The sequence below is a fragment of the Mercenaria mercenaria genome, chromosome 4 (assembly GCF_021730395.1).
Source record: "Mercenaria mercenaria strain notata chromosome 4, MADL_Memer_1, whole genome shotgun sequence".
NCBI lineage: Eukaryota > Metazoa > Mollusca > Bivalvia > Venerida > Veneridae > Mercenaria > Mercenaria mercenaria.
The window spans coordinates 25504737-25522500 of NC_069364.1; the positions used below are offsets into that span (position 1 = coordinate 25504737).

At 36.2% G+C, this 17764-nt stretch overlaps 1 protein-coding gene and 1 non-coding gene across 2 annotated transcripts; both read right to left on the reverse strand.

Moving 5' to 3' along the window:
- Positions 1-398: 398 nt before the first annotated feature.
- Positions 399-8512, reverse strand: LOC123551208 (uncharacterized). The gene is made up of 6 exons (XM_053542394.1): positions 8077-8512; positions 7161-7194; positions 2798-2986; positions 2498-2521; positions 1784-1813; positions 399-1356 (listed from the first exon to the last, which is right to left on the reverse strand). The coding sequence occupies exons 1-6, from the start codon at positions 8398-8400 to the stop codon at positions 1202-1204; spliced, it is 756 nt and encodes a 251-aa protein (XP_053398369.1). The 5' UTR covers positions 8401-8512; the 3' UTR covers positions 399-1201.
- Trnas-cga (transfer RNA serine (anticodon CGA)) lies at positions 7066-7137 on the reverse strand. The gene has a single exon. It is a non-coding gene; the product is annotated as a tRNA-Ser (tRNA).
- Positions 8513-17764: the final 9252 nt, after the last annotated feature.

Sequence of the window (17764 nt, forward strand, 5' to 3'; positions counted from 1 at the left end):
TTTACTTTGATAAAGGAACATCCGACCAAATACAGAATACTCCTTTAGAAAACTTGGACTACCCGCACTATGCTTTTGCTGAAGCCTAGGAAACAACTTGCTTACGATTTTGAATTTTAATCTGATAAAGGATCTTCCAAACAATGAAGAATTTTCCTTTAGAAGAATTGGACTACCCGCACTATGCTTTTGCTGAAAGCTGAAAAATAAATTTCTTACGATTCTATATTTGACTCTGATAAAGGAACTACTGAATAAATGTAAGATATTCTTCTAGAGAAATTGGACTACCCGCACTATGCCATTGCTGAAACCTGAAGAATAAATTTCTTGCGATTTTGTATTTTACTCTGATAAGGAAACTTCCGATCTACTACAGAATATTCCTTTAGAGAAATAGGACTTACCGCACTTTGCTTTTGCTGAAACCTGAATAAACTGCACTTGATGTTATTTACAGAGACTAAGTAAAATTCGTTGTTTTATTCCCGATGTAACAGAAAATAAAAAGGATTAAAAAGTTTTCACAACACTCGGTTAACAAAGACGAGGAGCACTGTATGTTTAATTCTAAAGACTATTCTGGAAAACATATCATGTCAGTGGAATATACTTAAGTATTTTGCATTTTTATAAAACAATTAAGCGCACTGTTATTGATATATAAAGTTGTATTTAGGGCTTTGAATATTCTCAAATATGTTCACAAAATGAAAACCGATATACAATACATATGACTACACTGTTCTGTATATTTTTATTGTATTATATTGCGAGTCATATGTAAAACTCTTTAGGTCTGTTATAATATATTGGTCTGATATTTTTTTTTCTAAAAGATGACAAAAATGTACATTCTTGGGAAAATGATATTCATCTCCAATAGTAAGTTGACATAGAGGACATTTTGTATATCTACTACAATTACGTAGTTTGTGGCTGTAGTTATTTTTTCTAAATTTCTCTGTATAATTGATAGTATTCTGACAATGTTTTCAAGTTTAAATTCATGTTTCAACAATTTATACATAAAAAAAGTCACTTTTATTTGTGTTACGCATTTACACAAATGTAAAATGTAATTATCGAAAACCATCCAATATCTAGTTTAAAAACTATGCTCAATATTTGAAAACTTATGAAAATCACTACTAACAAACACTGCCGCAAGGTGTCACTTTATCGCCTTTCGCCTATTCCTTTATTTGGGATCTTGGTAACAGGACGTGTCGTAACAGCAGTCACCGTTACCACAGCACGTCTCATCGCAGTAACAGTTGCCGATATCACCGTCGTATTGAAGTCCCGACGGAAGTGAGGAATAGTAACATGTGTCATTGGTCACGGAGCCACAGCCTATTTTAAGAAACATTTTATAAAGATCAAGGCTTTTTCATAACTCTACAATCTGAAAATATTTGCGGTGAAAAAAACAACAACAAAAAAAAACAACAAGCAGTAATCCCTTGTACACGTTTAAAGTGTTGTTAGAGAAACAATTTCTGTACTCATTTGTTTTATTTGATATATTATAATTGGATACATACATAGAATCAACGACAATTCAACTCGAATGAAAAAAGATATTTTGCTAAGCTTTCTGGTTGACCATACGAAGAAGAACACTTTCCGATATGCCATTACTACCAGCTCCTGGAGCAAGGTGAAGCATAATATGTTTCCGGTGTGACGCTTTTTCTCGGAGGTCCATTTGGCGGACAAAATATTAGACTGTTCATTAAATCAATCCTTAACAATTTTGTAATTATCACTATATACTTACCTATTGCATCAACTGGTATTGGACTTCCATCTAAAATGAGAAACTTATTATCTAAATAAAACATGTCAGTAGCCAAGACCCTTCTTTCATGGAAATTCCGACGTATGCGAATCAAATATTATACAATGTTGAAGAAAGAAAATCTTTGAACGTAACCAGTCAAAATAACACTTTGACAGACTCGGTTTGACTTAACCCTTATCATGCTGGACACGACTGATTCTGCCTTTGCTACCAGTGTAGATCATATCAGCCTGAACATCCATGCAGTCTGATCATGACCTGCACTGTTCGCCATTCAGTCAGTATCGTTTTGGTAAGCACTCCTTTTAACAGTTAATGGTACTGTCCTAATTGAAATATGGACAAGTTCATTATAGAAAGTTAGCAGAATAAGGGCTTTGATACCACACCTCATTTTTAAAGTCACAAAAATACAAATAATGTCATCATCCTATATCTGTTCAGTTGTTTTATCAAACAGAAACCAAACTATTTCGCGAAAATACTTTACGAATCCCCCCATTTGGATCACCAAACCTGTACAAAGAGACCCTGTTTTGGAATACCAAACTTTGTCTTTGTGTAAAGGTGGTCTTTATTCATAAGTTTGGAACAAATGGGAAAAAATGGAAACAAATTTAGTGGTCATTGCTCCCAGTTGGTCTTAAGCAAAGGTCTGAATACAATAGCGTAATTCAAGAAAGTACTTACCCTGCAAGAAGCCAATATCAGCACCTGCGAAGAAAATCATATATTCATCAAATAAGGACCAATATATACAACGGGAAAAATCAACCTATGAACTAAATCCAGCTTTTGAAAAAACAGTGTGTGTTGACAGTTATTACAGTGTTGCATAATTAAAACTGATTTGTAGTACAGATATGCAAAAACATGATTTATTCATACTTTCCAAACAGCTATATATTTTGATTAGATTCTGTTAATAAGCGTGATCTTTACTTCATTTTGAAGAGTGTTTTAATACTGTCTGTTAAAGTTGATACTAACCATGAACACACAAAACAGGGGGTATAACCCATCTTCCGTCAGTATCGCATTCGAGAACCCCGGGTGAGCCGAGGGGTGGGAAGCTTGTACACAGGGTACAACTGTAAGGAAACTGTGCACCTACACTGTAATTACCGCTGGTGTTGTCCACGATGATGGACGGGATAGAGGGAACTGGTCCACAGTGTTCTGCAAAGGAAAAAAATCGATCGAATCCCAAGTGATAGTTTAGTTTAAATTTAATGTGTTAAGCATCGGTTCATTTCTATGACTCGTGTGGATGTCTTAATTTTATACTGAGATCTTATAATTGCTAATTGCCATTTTCATAAATGTCATAAATATTATAAACATCAAAGCACTGAAAGGACTGCTAGCCATTGCTTATTGAGTGATACAATCCAGGGTTAGGGTTAGGGTTTACTTCGATTTTCCACTTGCATGACTTTTTACTGTTAACCAGTCAAAGCGCATGGAATTTCATTCATGAGTACAAAGAAGTATAACATACATTTAATATCTCTTTGATGAGTAGAATTTTAGGTATGCGAAAGAGTGGGTTCGTGTAAAAAAAACTGATACAAAAGACAGATTCAAATATTTCGAATGTGACGATAAAGTTCATAACGTTGCTGCTTTATTTTGTTGTTTAAAACAGAAGTCTTCAGTTGCTCACACACTCGCACAATACCAAGATTATACAAAATAAATATGGGACTATTTTTCATACGTAGGTGCGATCGCAAAGAAAAAGAAGGAAAACTCAAACGATGCGCGGTCGTAACTTGGTAGTTGAATTACAGCTATAGCCAGTTGCTAAAGCACTAGCTCGCTAAAACATATTAAAATGTGGCCACATATAGCTAGTTTTAATCCAAATGAAAAATACATGCTGTTTATAGCTAATTATGTGCAAAGACAGAATAAAAGATATTTGAGATGCAAAATCAGTGAAAGTGGTTTTGACAAACGTTGTTTTTGAATTTTTGGGTGCGAAAGTAGAATTATTAAAACTCAAAATTCGAAACAAGTCTACTTGTGATTTTAAGGACTTTTTCTGGCTCATTCACTGATTTAATTTAGATCCCTTCGAAATACAGACACATGGAATACTCCCATAATGTTCTTAAAGGTTGTGACATAAATGTCAATTTGACTGTAGATTATGGCACGTTTGAGAGGTGTAATAGTACTAAACTGGTAACCAAGTAGTATCTGGGCTAGTCGGATAATGTCGGAAAATAATCCTCATTTTTCTCCTCATTTTTATGTAGCCAGTTTCTGTTTTTATTTCATTGTGGATCCTATAATTGACATTTTGGTAGCATTTTTTTTGCAGATTTTTGGCATTTATAGAAATGTAAATACATCGTATTACACATATGTCAATACCCACTTTGGGAGATGTTCCATAGTGTTGATATCTCTCTTAGAAGATACAAGACCCCTACGTTTCTTGGTGTTTAATTGTGGTTTACAGGTCAATTAAGAACATAGATTAGTAATCCTTTTTTAAATGGGCCTGAATATGTGCTATATCTTTCAGAATAATGTTAACTTTATTTAGAACATATTATATAGCAAATGTATTTACTACAAGAACTGTATATTCTAGAATTTACCAGGCGTTGCTAAGCATGTCGCCATATTAGAATCACATGGTTTTACCATCGTCACGTGATTTACTTGGAGTTGAGATGCAAAGTCTGTTGAGATTAAGAAATCTGAAATATTATCTATTTCTTTCTTTATTCATATTCTTCATACTGACACTGACATTCTTTAAGAAACCCATTTTCTCTCTGGGCTCATCCAAACAGAATTATGAAATGCGATTCTGGGGTTATATAATGTCTTGAAGAGCGGTTAGTGCCACTCTTAACTGACCGGCAATAAAATTGAGTTAAATCTGTTTCAAACTACTCTCCAGAATTTACAGAAAGTAAAACCTTTTCCACTTTGTAAATTCCTGCAGAAGTATGGTTGCTGAATAGCTGATGTTAAACTGTTTTTAAAAATGCTTCAAAATGTTTTTAGTTATTTTCATTATTATGAGTGTCTTGAATTCAATATATCGCACAACGAGGCTTGAAACTGACCAGTCCTGTGAGTTTCGTCGAAATCCGGTCAGCAGTTTGACATGTGAAACCAGGACAAGATTTTTCTATTTTTAGCTCTTGCGACCATTTTATGCAGCGAAGCGAAACTTACCGGCGAAATGCACAACTAGGCTTGAAACTGATCACTCCTGTGAAGTTTCGGCGAAATCTTTCCAACAGTTTTACCTGTGAAAGCTGAACAAGATTTTTCTATTTTTAGCTCTGGCGGCCATTTTGTGCAGCAAAGTGGAACGTGCAGGTGATATGCGCAACTAGGCTTGGTACTGATCACTCCTGTGAAGTTTCGTGGAAATCCGGCCAGCAGTTTGACCTGTAAAAGCTGGACAAGCTTAATGCGGACGGACGAACAGACAGACGACGAAGGCAAAAACAATATGACTCCCCCACCTATGGGGAAACATAATTAAAACATCTCAATTTCTGTGGTAAATTAACATGCAACAATTCAAGACCCTTTATAGTACACTATAACATGTTAAATACATATACGTTATTTATGTTTTATTAAAGGATTTGATGAAATGGCGTGCATCTCTTGTGTCGCCAAATGGTTCTAGTGAGTTAACTGTAAGTCAAAGATTCACTTTCCGCAAGAAATAATTAACAACTTAAGTTCATTTTTTCAATGAAACAAGTCTTTCGTTTTCAAAAAAAAGGGTTATTTGAAAATTAGAACCATTATTACAGCCAGATATAAGAGATTAGTATTTTTTCAGAAAGTGCTATTAATTGATTGTGTGACCATGTGGTATTTTCTCAAAATTTAGACACAGAAAACGAACCAGAGGCCACCATTTCATGTACCTGTATTTAAAAATCCCCCTTCAAAATAGCACCCCCCTCCCCCATCAAGAGGGAAGTAACCCCTCCACTACCTCAAAATTTAAACCTAAAATGCACAAGAGGCCACAATTTCATGCCTGTATTTCAAACATTTACAGCTTTTCCCCCCCCCCCCCCCCCCCCCCCAAAAAAAAAAAAATGAAGGGAGTACCCTCACCAGTAAATGCACCAGATGCCACCATTTCATACCTTTATTTAAAAAAATTTCAGGGGTACACCCCCTGAACCCCAAATATGGGCAGAGGGCCCAACCGCCTCTCCATACCTACTACCCACTCTCAGTGTAATGCGCCTCGGCGGTGGCGTCTTAAATTCATGTTAGATTTGTGCCCCTCCTCCCCCCCTCCCCCCCCCCCCCCCCGCCCCCCATTCCCACCGTCAAATATTTCTGGACTCGGGCCATTGAATAGACTGTCAGCTGGTCTCAGTTGGAATTTAATCTTGCAATTCTAGTGAAACTTTTATCAAATTTCGATCATCTCAAACTCAGCCGAGACAAAAAAAAAAGAAGTGTTTTGCTGTTGTGTTGCTTGGTTGTGCTTCCAAAGGATCTTATCACGGGTTTGTTGTAAATGTAGGACCTGCTCAGCTGAAGGACATTAGAAGAAAAAGGTAGAAATTGAAGCTGAAAATTCGTATGATTTTAAATCGCTTATATAAATGCATTAATACTCATATGATATAGATTTGCATTTTTCAAGTAAAAAAGAAATTCTTACTTTTATCATTTTTTATATTTTCTATGTGTTACGCATGTTCTAAGATATGACGATATGACTTCAATCGGTACAAGTGAATCATTTATATGTTTTTGGTGAAAGAAGAAGCCACACTACGTTACAAACGGGCAATTCATACTTTTCCGATGTGAATACAGCTCTATGGGGCTGTATATTTTGTATATGCGAACATGTCAACGAATCTCGTTTCAATGTGACAAAGTTGCCCCTCCCCCATCCCCAACAGTCGTGTCTCTCGATAACACGTGTGGAAACGAAATCCTCCTCTCAGTTGCGTAAAATAATTAGTATGCAAAGCCCAATTTGTGTGTGTGAGTGTGTGTCCGGGTTTAACGTCTTTTTCAACAATTTTTCAGTCATATAAACGACGGTGTCTACTTGTAGCAGTGAGCACAATGCCCAACTTTATAGTGCTGCCTCACTGGAATATCACGCCGTAGACACGTGACATGATACCCCACCCTGTCACATTATACTGACACTGGGCTGACCAGTCCTAGCACTACCCTCTTAATGCTGAGCGCCAAGCGAGGAAGATGCTAGTACCATTTTTACGTCTTTGGTATGACGCGGCCGGGGATCGAACCCAGGACCTCCCGCACTCGAAGCGGACGCTCTACCACTAAGCTACCGGGGCGGTTTAAAAACAGTTTTACTTACTTGGCGGCTTGGCATGTCTTATCGTATGCACCGTCTGAAATATAAAATTGATAGTTAATCAATAAACATTTCATGCACAAATAAAACGATAGGGCTGCTATTGCAATAGCAAGGTGCCCCAAGGCAACATGTCGAGCCCGCCAGCTGTCATAAGAACTGTATCTGACCTTTGACCTCTAAGTGTGACCTTGACCTTAGACCTTGGGACCAGGTTCTTGCACATGACACTCTGTCTTATAATAGTGAATATTCGTGCCAAGTTACATAAAAATCCCAAATGCTCCGACAAACTTCAATTTGACCTTTGACCTCCGACTGCGACCTTGACCTTTCAGATAGGAAGATGGGATTTGCGCATGACACTCCTTCTAATTGAGGTTAACATCCATGCCAAATATAAACAAGATTGGCCCCTGCATGTTAAAGTTATAGTCTGGACAAAATCGGACGGACGGCCGCACGCATGCACATATACCGAACCGCCAAAAGTGCTAAGGACGCTCACATATGAAATACTGTCGTGTCGCATTGTCGTGCGGCATATGGACATGACCCTTACATGATTCTATACGTACATCACGTGAGAATATGTAGCCAGATCGGGTTTTGGAAAAACGTTCAAGTGGTCTTCCGATTTAGAAAGCTACCGCTTACATATTTTCTCTAGAAATGTTAAAATGCGAATCAAATATAGAAATCGTGACTTGCTTCCCTAGTAATGAATTCGAGCACTACAATGGGTGTCAAATGCCACAAGGCGACAGTAAAACTATGCAGCCAGACTCAAACCAGGGACTTTGCAAGTCTTCCGTCGGTTGGCTGTCGCTTGCAAATTTTCTCGGCATGAATTTATATGACTGTTAGAATGTAAGCGACATAAAATCCAACATGTTTATAGTCTGTTTTTAATCCTTACTGTGATCTCGGCGTAGTCCACCAAACGATTGCATCCGGTGCTGGTCCTGTTCACGAATACATCGGAGTTGATTCTGCACCATCCCGCATTTTTGTTGTACAGGAAGGAATTACATTCGTTATTTTCGGTACATTTCGTGCCGCAAGCTCTTTTGTCACGTATTTTATAGAAATTCCTCAGCACAGTGCCATAATCGTTCCAGCAAACACTTTCCGATAAGTACTTGTTCATGGAAACTGCTCCGTAAGTTAAAGACTCCGTTAAAGATACAAACAGAGAAACGGACACGAAAAGATGTACAGACATCCTCATAGCTGATTTCATTGAAATAAAACAATCTTCCTGTAATTTATATGTTTTCCCCCAAAAGTATTTTGTTCGCTAACAAGAACCAACGTACTTCGACCTGTTTTTTAGTTACGAGACCCAGTGATGTAATGTCAGTCGTCAACGGTTTTAAAATGCCGATACGAGGGTCCCGCAAAAAGTTCTGTCACTAACGGCCTTCCGGTAATTTTTGAAAAAAAAAAACAACAAAAAAAAGCACACTTCATTGCAATAAAAGGGTGTGTCCAAAAGCTAACGATATAAGTGCGAGGTTAAGTTTGTTTGTTTGTTTTTTATTTTGGCTTCTGAAAAGGTGGAAGTAGTAAACCACATGACCTGAGTCCCTGTGACATTTTTTGTTTCCAAAGCTTCAGAAAATGGGGAAAATGTAAGTCCAGAAGTTCTCTTGGCAGCAACATTTATACGTGTCTCTTACAGATACCAAAAGATGACTATTTATCTGCTTTTCGCGATTTGGTAAAACGAATACGTGTACAAACGTGTTTCGGTAAAGGGGGAATACTTTGAAGGTTTGTAATAAAAATATCTTCGTTAAAACGTAGCACTTAAAAATCCGAATCCAATGACAGAACTTTTTGCCGGACCCTCTTAGCAGCGTGAATTTCAAAAGTACCGTTCAAACTGTTATTATTAACAAACTTACCATTTAACATAGCAAGTAAATTCAACGTTCATATAGATTTATATAGAAAAGTAAACGTCTTAACAATGTTAGACATGATTAATTGGCTACATGAACAGCGTGAACTTATTAATAATGTATGTGGTTTTAAAGATAAACAGTATTTTAATAATTGGACAAAATTATCGGAAGACATTTTATTTAATATTTCTATTCAGTATTTCAGACGATTATCAATAACCAATTATTTCTGTTTGCATTCTTCGAAGTTTGTTTGTTCTTGTCAATAATAATAAACAAGAAAGCCAGGATGTTTAAGTAACTCATTTAAGATTATTCTTTTATATAAATTTGTATTCCAACATGACAATATAGCATTTTATTAACTCGATGTCCATACCTCTAGTGTTCTATTTTTGGTCTTGTTGCCATGTTCATTAAATATGCGTTTCATCAGGATTGTTCCAGAAAGAAGGTCTCTACTACGTCAAAGATGTAAAATATCGCGACTTTTTGCCAATTCAAAGTTCACAATTTTAGTATTTTTGTTCTAAACCCGAAGTAGTTGTGGTTAGTTTCCAATCGCATGATAATAAACATACTTGCTACTGATAAAAACGAACATTTTATGGAATGATTTTATAGGTCCTTATCGTTATAAACATGAAGTCATTGAACCAGTCTCGGAACTATAGTTGTTAGGCCATTGTTGGCTCCATAACGATTGGCAGGTACAACAAACGCAGTTGTTAGGCTTGTGGTGAACCCATCAGAGATGGCCCTCTGTACGAATTCATCATTAGTCCTTACAGATATACCCGCAGTGTGTGGGTTACATGCAGTCTTTAATCAAATACTTTTAGGCAACCGTTCGTAATCATAGTTTTGACTATTATATGTCAGTGGGGGAAATTGTCCGATCGGGCAATTTGGGGAATCCCCTTATATCTTGCCCGATCGGGAAATTTTGCGCCAAAGATTGCCAGATCGGGCAAGAAAATGGTCCATTTCTATATACCTTAGTAAGAAAAAAACCTGTACATAAGGATACTTGACCTAGGGATGATCTGAATGCACGTATCGTATCACAAAGGGTATATCTACGATCCTACCGTCCAAAATGTTTTAATGGTCTAGATTCTGAGATATTTAGCCTTGAAAATTCGCTTTCCCGTTTGGCAACTTACTTTTCAGATCGGGAAAGTTACTTTCCCATTCAGGAATATGACAAAGAGTAAGTATCTATAAATGTTTTATTCTTTTATCTTGGTTAATTATAGTTTATGGTGTGCATGGCTTGTAGTTATGCTTATCATTCTGACCAGGCATTGTCGCAAGAGTCATCGGCGACGCTGCCAGAACGCTCAACCTGCAAACAGAAACAAAAACATTTGGCCTTATGCAAATGGGTGCGAAATTCAATTAGAGTAAGTAAAAACAGTAAATGGTGTAGTTGTACTTACAGTAACGTGCATTTGGTTGTGTACAGCTGGGTTCTTCAAAGTTGTGCCTGTCACAATGATTTTCCCAAGGCGATAAGGGACAGATACAACGTACTTGCTGCTTGAATCACACCTCCACCTCTGATTACAAAGTTGGTAGTTAAGCTTATCAGTCCCCTACCGGTGGAACACCAGAGGGGACGTGGAACACCGGAGGGGACTATAGGAGTGTCATCTGTCAATCTGTTTGTTCGTCCGTTCTTCCGTCCGTCCGCAAATTTGGACCCTGCGATTACGCGAAAAGTATTCAAGCTAGGTCTATAAAACTTGGTATGTATATAGAGGGCAATATGTAGCAAAATGCACGTACATGTACATGACTAATGCTTGTCGGTTAAAGGTCAAGGTCTCTGTTTAAGATCAAGTGAAGATTTGTTTGTGCCCTATAGCTTTTAATTGTATCTAAACTTTTTACTACAATATTGAATAAAAGAATTGAAACTTTTTGTGATAAATATACAGTTATTTCTGATAGCCAGTTTGGTTTCAGAAAGGGTAAATCGACCGTGGACGCAATTTTTATTTTACAATCTGTAATACAGCATTATCTCAATAACAATAAACGTTCGGATTTATTGATCTTAAGTCATGTTTTCACAGCATATGTAGAAATTCATTATGGTTAAAAATGTATAAATGCGGTATCCAAGGTAGAATGTTACGAATTATAAGGGATATGTATGATAAAGTAAAATCATGTGTTAGATGTTGCACCACATATTCTGATTATTTCCAATATGCAGTAGGCTTGAGACAAGGGGAGGTAATTTCGCCGATCCTGTTTTCTCTCTTCGTTGAAGATTTAGAGTTGTATTTACAAGATAATTTTAATTCTGGTTTATTAATAGATGATATTGTATTGATTTTGTTGCTTTTTGCTGATGATATGGCGATTTTAGGTAAATCGCCAGAGGATTTACAAAACAGCCTTGATTTACTATATACATATTGCAATTACTGGGGCCTTGAAGTAAACACTTTGAAAACAAAAATCGTTGTCTTTAGGAAAAGAGGTAGAACGTCTGAACGAGAAAGGTGGCTATATAATGGCAATCCTATTGAAGTTGTAGATAATTTTAACTGTCTTGGTACTGTTTTTAAATATACTGGTAATTTTGCATCAAATATAGAGCATTTGATTGGCAAGGCTTTAAAGGCTCTTAATTTAGTAACGTATAATTGTAAAGATTTCGATCTTAAGCCTAAGTTATTATGTCAGTTGTTTGACTCATTTATAGGATCTATTTTATCATACTCTTCAGAGGTATGGGGCTATACGAAATCTAAGGAAATTGAACGTATTCACATGAAATTTTGCAAACGAATTTTAAATGTTAGAACCAGTACATGTAATGCAAGTATATATGGCGAGTTGGGACGATATCCCCTATATATAAACAGATATGTTACAATAATAAAATATTGGTGTAAATTAATAAATACAGACAATATAATACTGCAATCTATTTATGAGCTAAATGTGTCTGATTGTCAAAAAGGCCTGAATAATTGGGTGACGAATGTTAAGAATATGTTAGATATGTATGGTCTAACAGAATATTTTACTAACTGGAATAGAATAGACTCTAAACTATTTCCAGAAATGTTTAAACGTAGAGTTATAGATAATTATATACAGGTGTGACACAGTTCTGTAGAAAATAGTTTAGTCTTAGATTTGTATAAACATTGTAAAAAGACGATAGCATATGAATATTATCTCGATGTAATGCCTAAAAGTCTTAGATTCAATATTACAAGAATCAGAGTATCCGCACACGCTCTTAAAATCCAAACCGGTAGATATGGCCAAAACAGAATACCACGCAACGAAAGATACTGTGTATGTTGTAGAACATTAGATATTGAAGACGAATATCATTTCATCTTAATATGCCAGTGTTATAATGATATAAGAAAGAAATATCTTAAGAAATATTACTACAATAGACCATCAATGGTGAAATTTATTGAATTGATTACTACAAATGAAAGGAATGTTTTAAACAATTTAGCTTAATATATTAAAGAATCCATTGAAATAAGAAATACTATTATTAATGCTAATGGTTAATTGTAGCTTTGTGCCTAATATAATATGAAGTTCCAATTATATCACAGATGTTACGGTAAAGCCTTTGCCGATTCGTCAACCATGGGGAACCTACACCTATGGTGGACACCGCCGTGGGGTAGGGGGCACTCATGTGATGCTCACTGGGCACCACAGGGTGTGCTGCCATGAGGATGGTCTAAATGTGACCCTCTCCTGGCGACTTGACACCTCGGCATATGGCGGTGCCTACGGTTCGTTACATACACTTTTCTCAATTCATTTGTCAATTTTGCATTTTGACCAATATTGTTATTCATGATTGATATAATCTTTGGGCAATATACTTTGCTTTGTACACTCAAATGTATACGGTTAACCTGTCATATATATTTGGGTACAGGCTACAATTGATTAGAACCAGTGTTAAGATACCTTTTATGATGTCGGTTGTATTATTCATCCTCAACACCATGTTAACTTACACTTTCACACGTGATACCATGTTTAATTGTATATTATATATATGTATTTGATGATGTACTATGTACAAGTCAAAATAAAATGTATGTTCTGTTCTGTTCTGTACGGAAGATTTTTTGTCAATACCCATGATTAGACTATTTGACACGCATGTGACCCATGGTTGTCGGTCAAAGGTCAAAGTCACTATTGACTCTGAGGTCAAGTAATTATCTTAATACTGCACACAGATGTTCCCCACGATGAGAAAATATGTTCTGTACATGATCTATGCTTGTAGGCCATGGTCACCATAAATAGTTTTTGCTTCTTTGCTCCTAAATATCTTGATTATTATACACTCGAGTGGACGTATTATGTTATACCCCCTGTGTCCGTCTGCCTGTCTGTCTGTCCGCTCTGTAACTCTTGAACCCCTTGAAAGATTTCAAAGAAACTTAACACAAATGCTCACCACATCCGGACGACGTGCAGAGCGCATGTTCTGGATGGCTAGCAGGCCTCAATGTCAAGGTCACACTTTCGGGTCAATAGTCATATAAGTGTGTTTTGTGTCCGCTCTGTAACTCTTGATTTGCTTGAAGGATTGTAAAGAAACTTGGCACAAATATTCACCAAATCTTGACGACGTGCAGAGTGCATGCTCTGGGGTCAAGGTCACACTTCATAGACGTAGCTAGAGCTTCAGAAATGATACGCACAACAAGGTACGGGAAGAGTGGGACCCTAGGGAGGTGATCTACTGGGGAATGTTTGGAGATTTATATAAAAAATGATGCATTCTGACGCAGTTTGTGGCATGTAACTCTAGGAGGCTTTGGACATTTAAAATGACAATACATGTATTTTGAACAGATATTCACCAAATTGAGACGATGCGCAGATTACATGTTCTGAATGTCTCGCTTTAAGGTCAAGGTCAAACTTAGGGATTAAAGTTCACCGCTCTCTAACTACTGAACCCATTAAAGGATTTCAAAGAAACTTGACAAAAATGTTAATCACATCGAGACTATGTGCAGAGTGCATGTTCTGGGATCAATGTCACACTTCATAGGCGTAGCTAGAGCTTCAAAAGTGATACGCACAACAAGGCACGGGGAGGATGGGGCCCTAAGGGGGTGATTTCCCCGGGAAATTTTGGAGACTTAGATAAAAACAAATGATGTATTTTGACGCATTTTGTGACAAATAATTCAAGGGGACTTCGGACAATTAAAAGGTCAATATTTCGGAAATATTAACCGCTAAAACGCTCCCCGGGAAATAAGGAAACTTAGATTAAAAAAAAATGATCACGGTGCACAATCACGTGGTCTATGATGTCACGCCGTAGGTATCGCGCCAAGCAATTTTTGTCAACAAAGTGTCGATTCAAGAAGAAAATTCGTCGTAAGTATTATGTTACGAATTTTTGTAAAATGTCTTTAGTATGTTGCAAGTCCGTTTATAAATGCGTACCTCCGATCACACAGCATCTGTCCGTGGCTGCTTTAGTTTTGCTGGAAAACGGGACAAACTGACCAGAATCTCAAAATCGCTCTTGCTATCGCTCCAAGCTGATTCCAGAACCGCGTTAAAAACTGCTTTCTCTTGCTGAATTCTCCAGATGGCCGTTTTTGTTTGTTACTTTTTGTCTCAAAACAGCTGCTGATAGATTATTTTTCACGTTAATGGTGTTATTTTCAGGTAAAACCAAAGATAAAAAAGTATGCTATTGCGGCAAGTTCTGGAAGATAAATGATATTGCAACAAGCTGAAATGATATTCTTATTTTAAGTCAGTTTTCCCATCAGTATTCATAAGCATATCATTCTTTCACCTAAACCGAAACTGGTCAAATGATAATGCAAATGCTAAATGAAATATTTGATACTTTTATTTTGAGAAAATATAACATTGGATTATAAGTGCTATTCTTATTTTACAGGTCCTTTTACTACCGAACTAGCCGGAAGACTGTTTGCAATCTGGTGGACAAATATGAACAACGAGCAGAAGACAGATCCATACAACGTGTGCCCACTAATAAGCGTTGTACATTGGAAGACAGGTAATAACCTATATTCAATAATAATAATAATATCATTATAATTATCAATAATGATAATAATAGGGGAAATTCTAGCCTGTAAATTCACTGAAATAACCTTTACATCGGCAAAACAAACAAACTTCATAGGAAACGCCGTCGTGTTACAAAATAATTAAATAAACTCTGAAAAGATCAGTAAAAAACAAGACAAACAAAACCAACATTCGATTTGAGTCAGTTCCTAACGAACTATGAGTAAAACAAAACTATCAACGCCCTTGGCAACGCCGTAAGCAGTACATGTATGTATTCATTTGTTTTGGGATTAAATACGTGGCGACATGTTATAGCCGGCACACGACATGTCACATCTGCATTTATAATATGTCCTCTTTGATCTTATAAGACTTTACCAGTTTTTGTCTTTTTGCTTGTTACAGGGACCACGACTTTGATCGCTCAGAGAGAACTAGGGTCTTGTGCATGAAAAGGGTAGCTAAAGTGAGCCTAGACAGGAATGCTGTTAAAGGGGACCCCTTTGTGTTCGATGGGACAGCAGTGCAAGGCAGAATGAAAGCAAACTATGATACCTCCGAGCGTTAGAATTGGACTCGACAACTGATGATTGACAGCATGTTTGCGTGTTACTTGACTGCCTTTCGACTAAACATTCAAGGCTGCTGACATAGGACGTTTCTTTCAAAATTCTGTTTTAGACATTGTCATTAGTCAATAGACCAAGTTTGAAGAAATTTTGTATGTTGAATATTTTAGTTATTACACAGTTAACTCTCGTAAGCCTTTAAGGCTATGTATCATGATGTAGATTGGACTTTTCCTGAGTCAGGTCGTTTAAACATTTGCAATATTTTACAACTAACACATTCCAGAACTTTCAGCTTCATTTTTATTATTTTTAAAGACATGTAATTTCATGTATAATCAGACGTAAACAAGATAAAACTCACACTTATCATATGATTGTAAAATAATGTATCATTTCCAGAAAATTCGTTCCTATGAATATTTGGTTTACATATACCTTGTCTCTACATTGAAAGTAAGAAATCCTGTTTTTCTGAAACAATAGTTCATAATGTGCTAAAAGAACTTTTACATTTGTAAACTTTAAAGATGTGTTTATAGTATCTAAAATATGTGTATTATTTCTGTAATGATGGATTTCGGATAAAATTAGACGCTTACACCAGTTTTGCCAATGACTGTGAATGTAACATACGATATTAAAATTTTATATTTCGAAACTTCAAAATATTTTTTTCCAGAAACTGTTCCACATGTCGAAGCATAGTTGTATCAATTGCAAACCTTTTCCTCTGTATTACAATTCCTACAATTTTAAAGGTTGTGTATATATCCACTATATTTTAGCTACTGAAAAAGTGGAATGAATTTTCTGAACATTCATTTTATATTTACTTTGCAAAATAATACCAGAATTGTTTAGCCATTGATCGCTTTAGCTTGTTTTTCTTAAAGACCCAATGTTTATCTGTAAATAAAGTGAACAAGACTTAATATATCAACAGTACGTTTTCTTTTCTAAAAATCGAAAGACTTCGTCAATACTTCTCAATCCCGTAATTCTGATTTTGCATTAAAAGAAGTATGACGTCAATGTGTTTGTTTGTTAAAGAAGGCTGAGTAAATTAAATTTCGACCAATGAATTCTATCATATATTGCTTACACTTATGGACATTTCCGTTACAAAAATATTATACACCCAGAAATAAACGAAATAAATTGCACTCATGGCCTAAAATGATATGCTTATATATATAAAAAATGGCGACAAATAGAATCATTTTTCTGTTGTTATTTTAGTTGTTGTTTTTTTCACCTCACGTAAAAGATCTAATGCAGTTTTTAGAAGTTTTGATACCTATATGCGTTCCGGCAATTTTGGGAGGTAGTGCAAGGGCATGGGCGATTTTTCAAGCGTGTGTGTGTTCAAGCGTGCATGTGAGTGGGCGATGTATTAGACGGATTGTTGACGCCTGGCCAATTGTGACTGTATTTAATGACTACTGCAACAAAACTTATACTTTGAACTATAAAATACTGGCATTAATCAAATCGTTGTAAATGACAGATTAAATTACAAACATAAGAACTGTATATGTTTTATTAGTCTTCTTTGACGACTAACCTTTAATCTTGTAACATGATAATAATAGCCCCGCGAATATACCGCTCTACATTAACACATAAACAAATTTATTTTGCTTCAAAGCCTTTGATTTATCCTGAAAATCACGCTCAAACTTTTCAAGCCGTCGTCGCACATAAATGCTTCAGTTTGTTGCGATAGCAATTATCTTTTAGAACTACAGACTAGAGCATACTTTTTAAGCTTGTTGCGATATCAATTATCTTTCAGAACTTGCCGCAATAGCATACCTTTTTATCTTTGGGTTTACCTGAAAATAACACCATTAACGTGAAAAATAATCTATCAGCGGCTGTTTTGAGACAAAAAGTAACAAACAAAAACGGCCATCTGGAGAATTCAGCAAGAGAAAGCTGGTTTTAATGCGGTTCTGGAATCAGCTTGGAGCGACAGCAAGAGCGATTTTGAGATTTTGGTCAGTTTGTCCCGTTTTCCAGCCAAACTAAAGCAGAC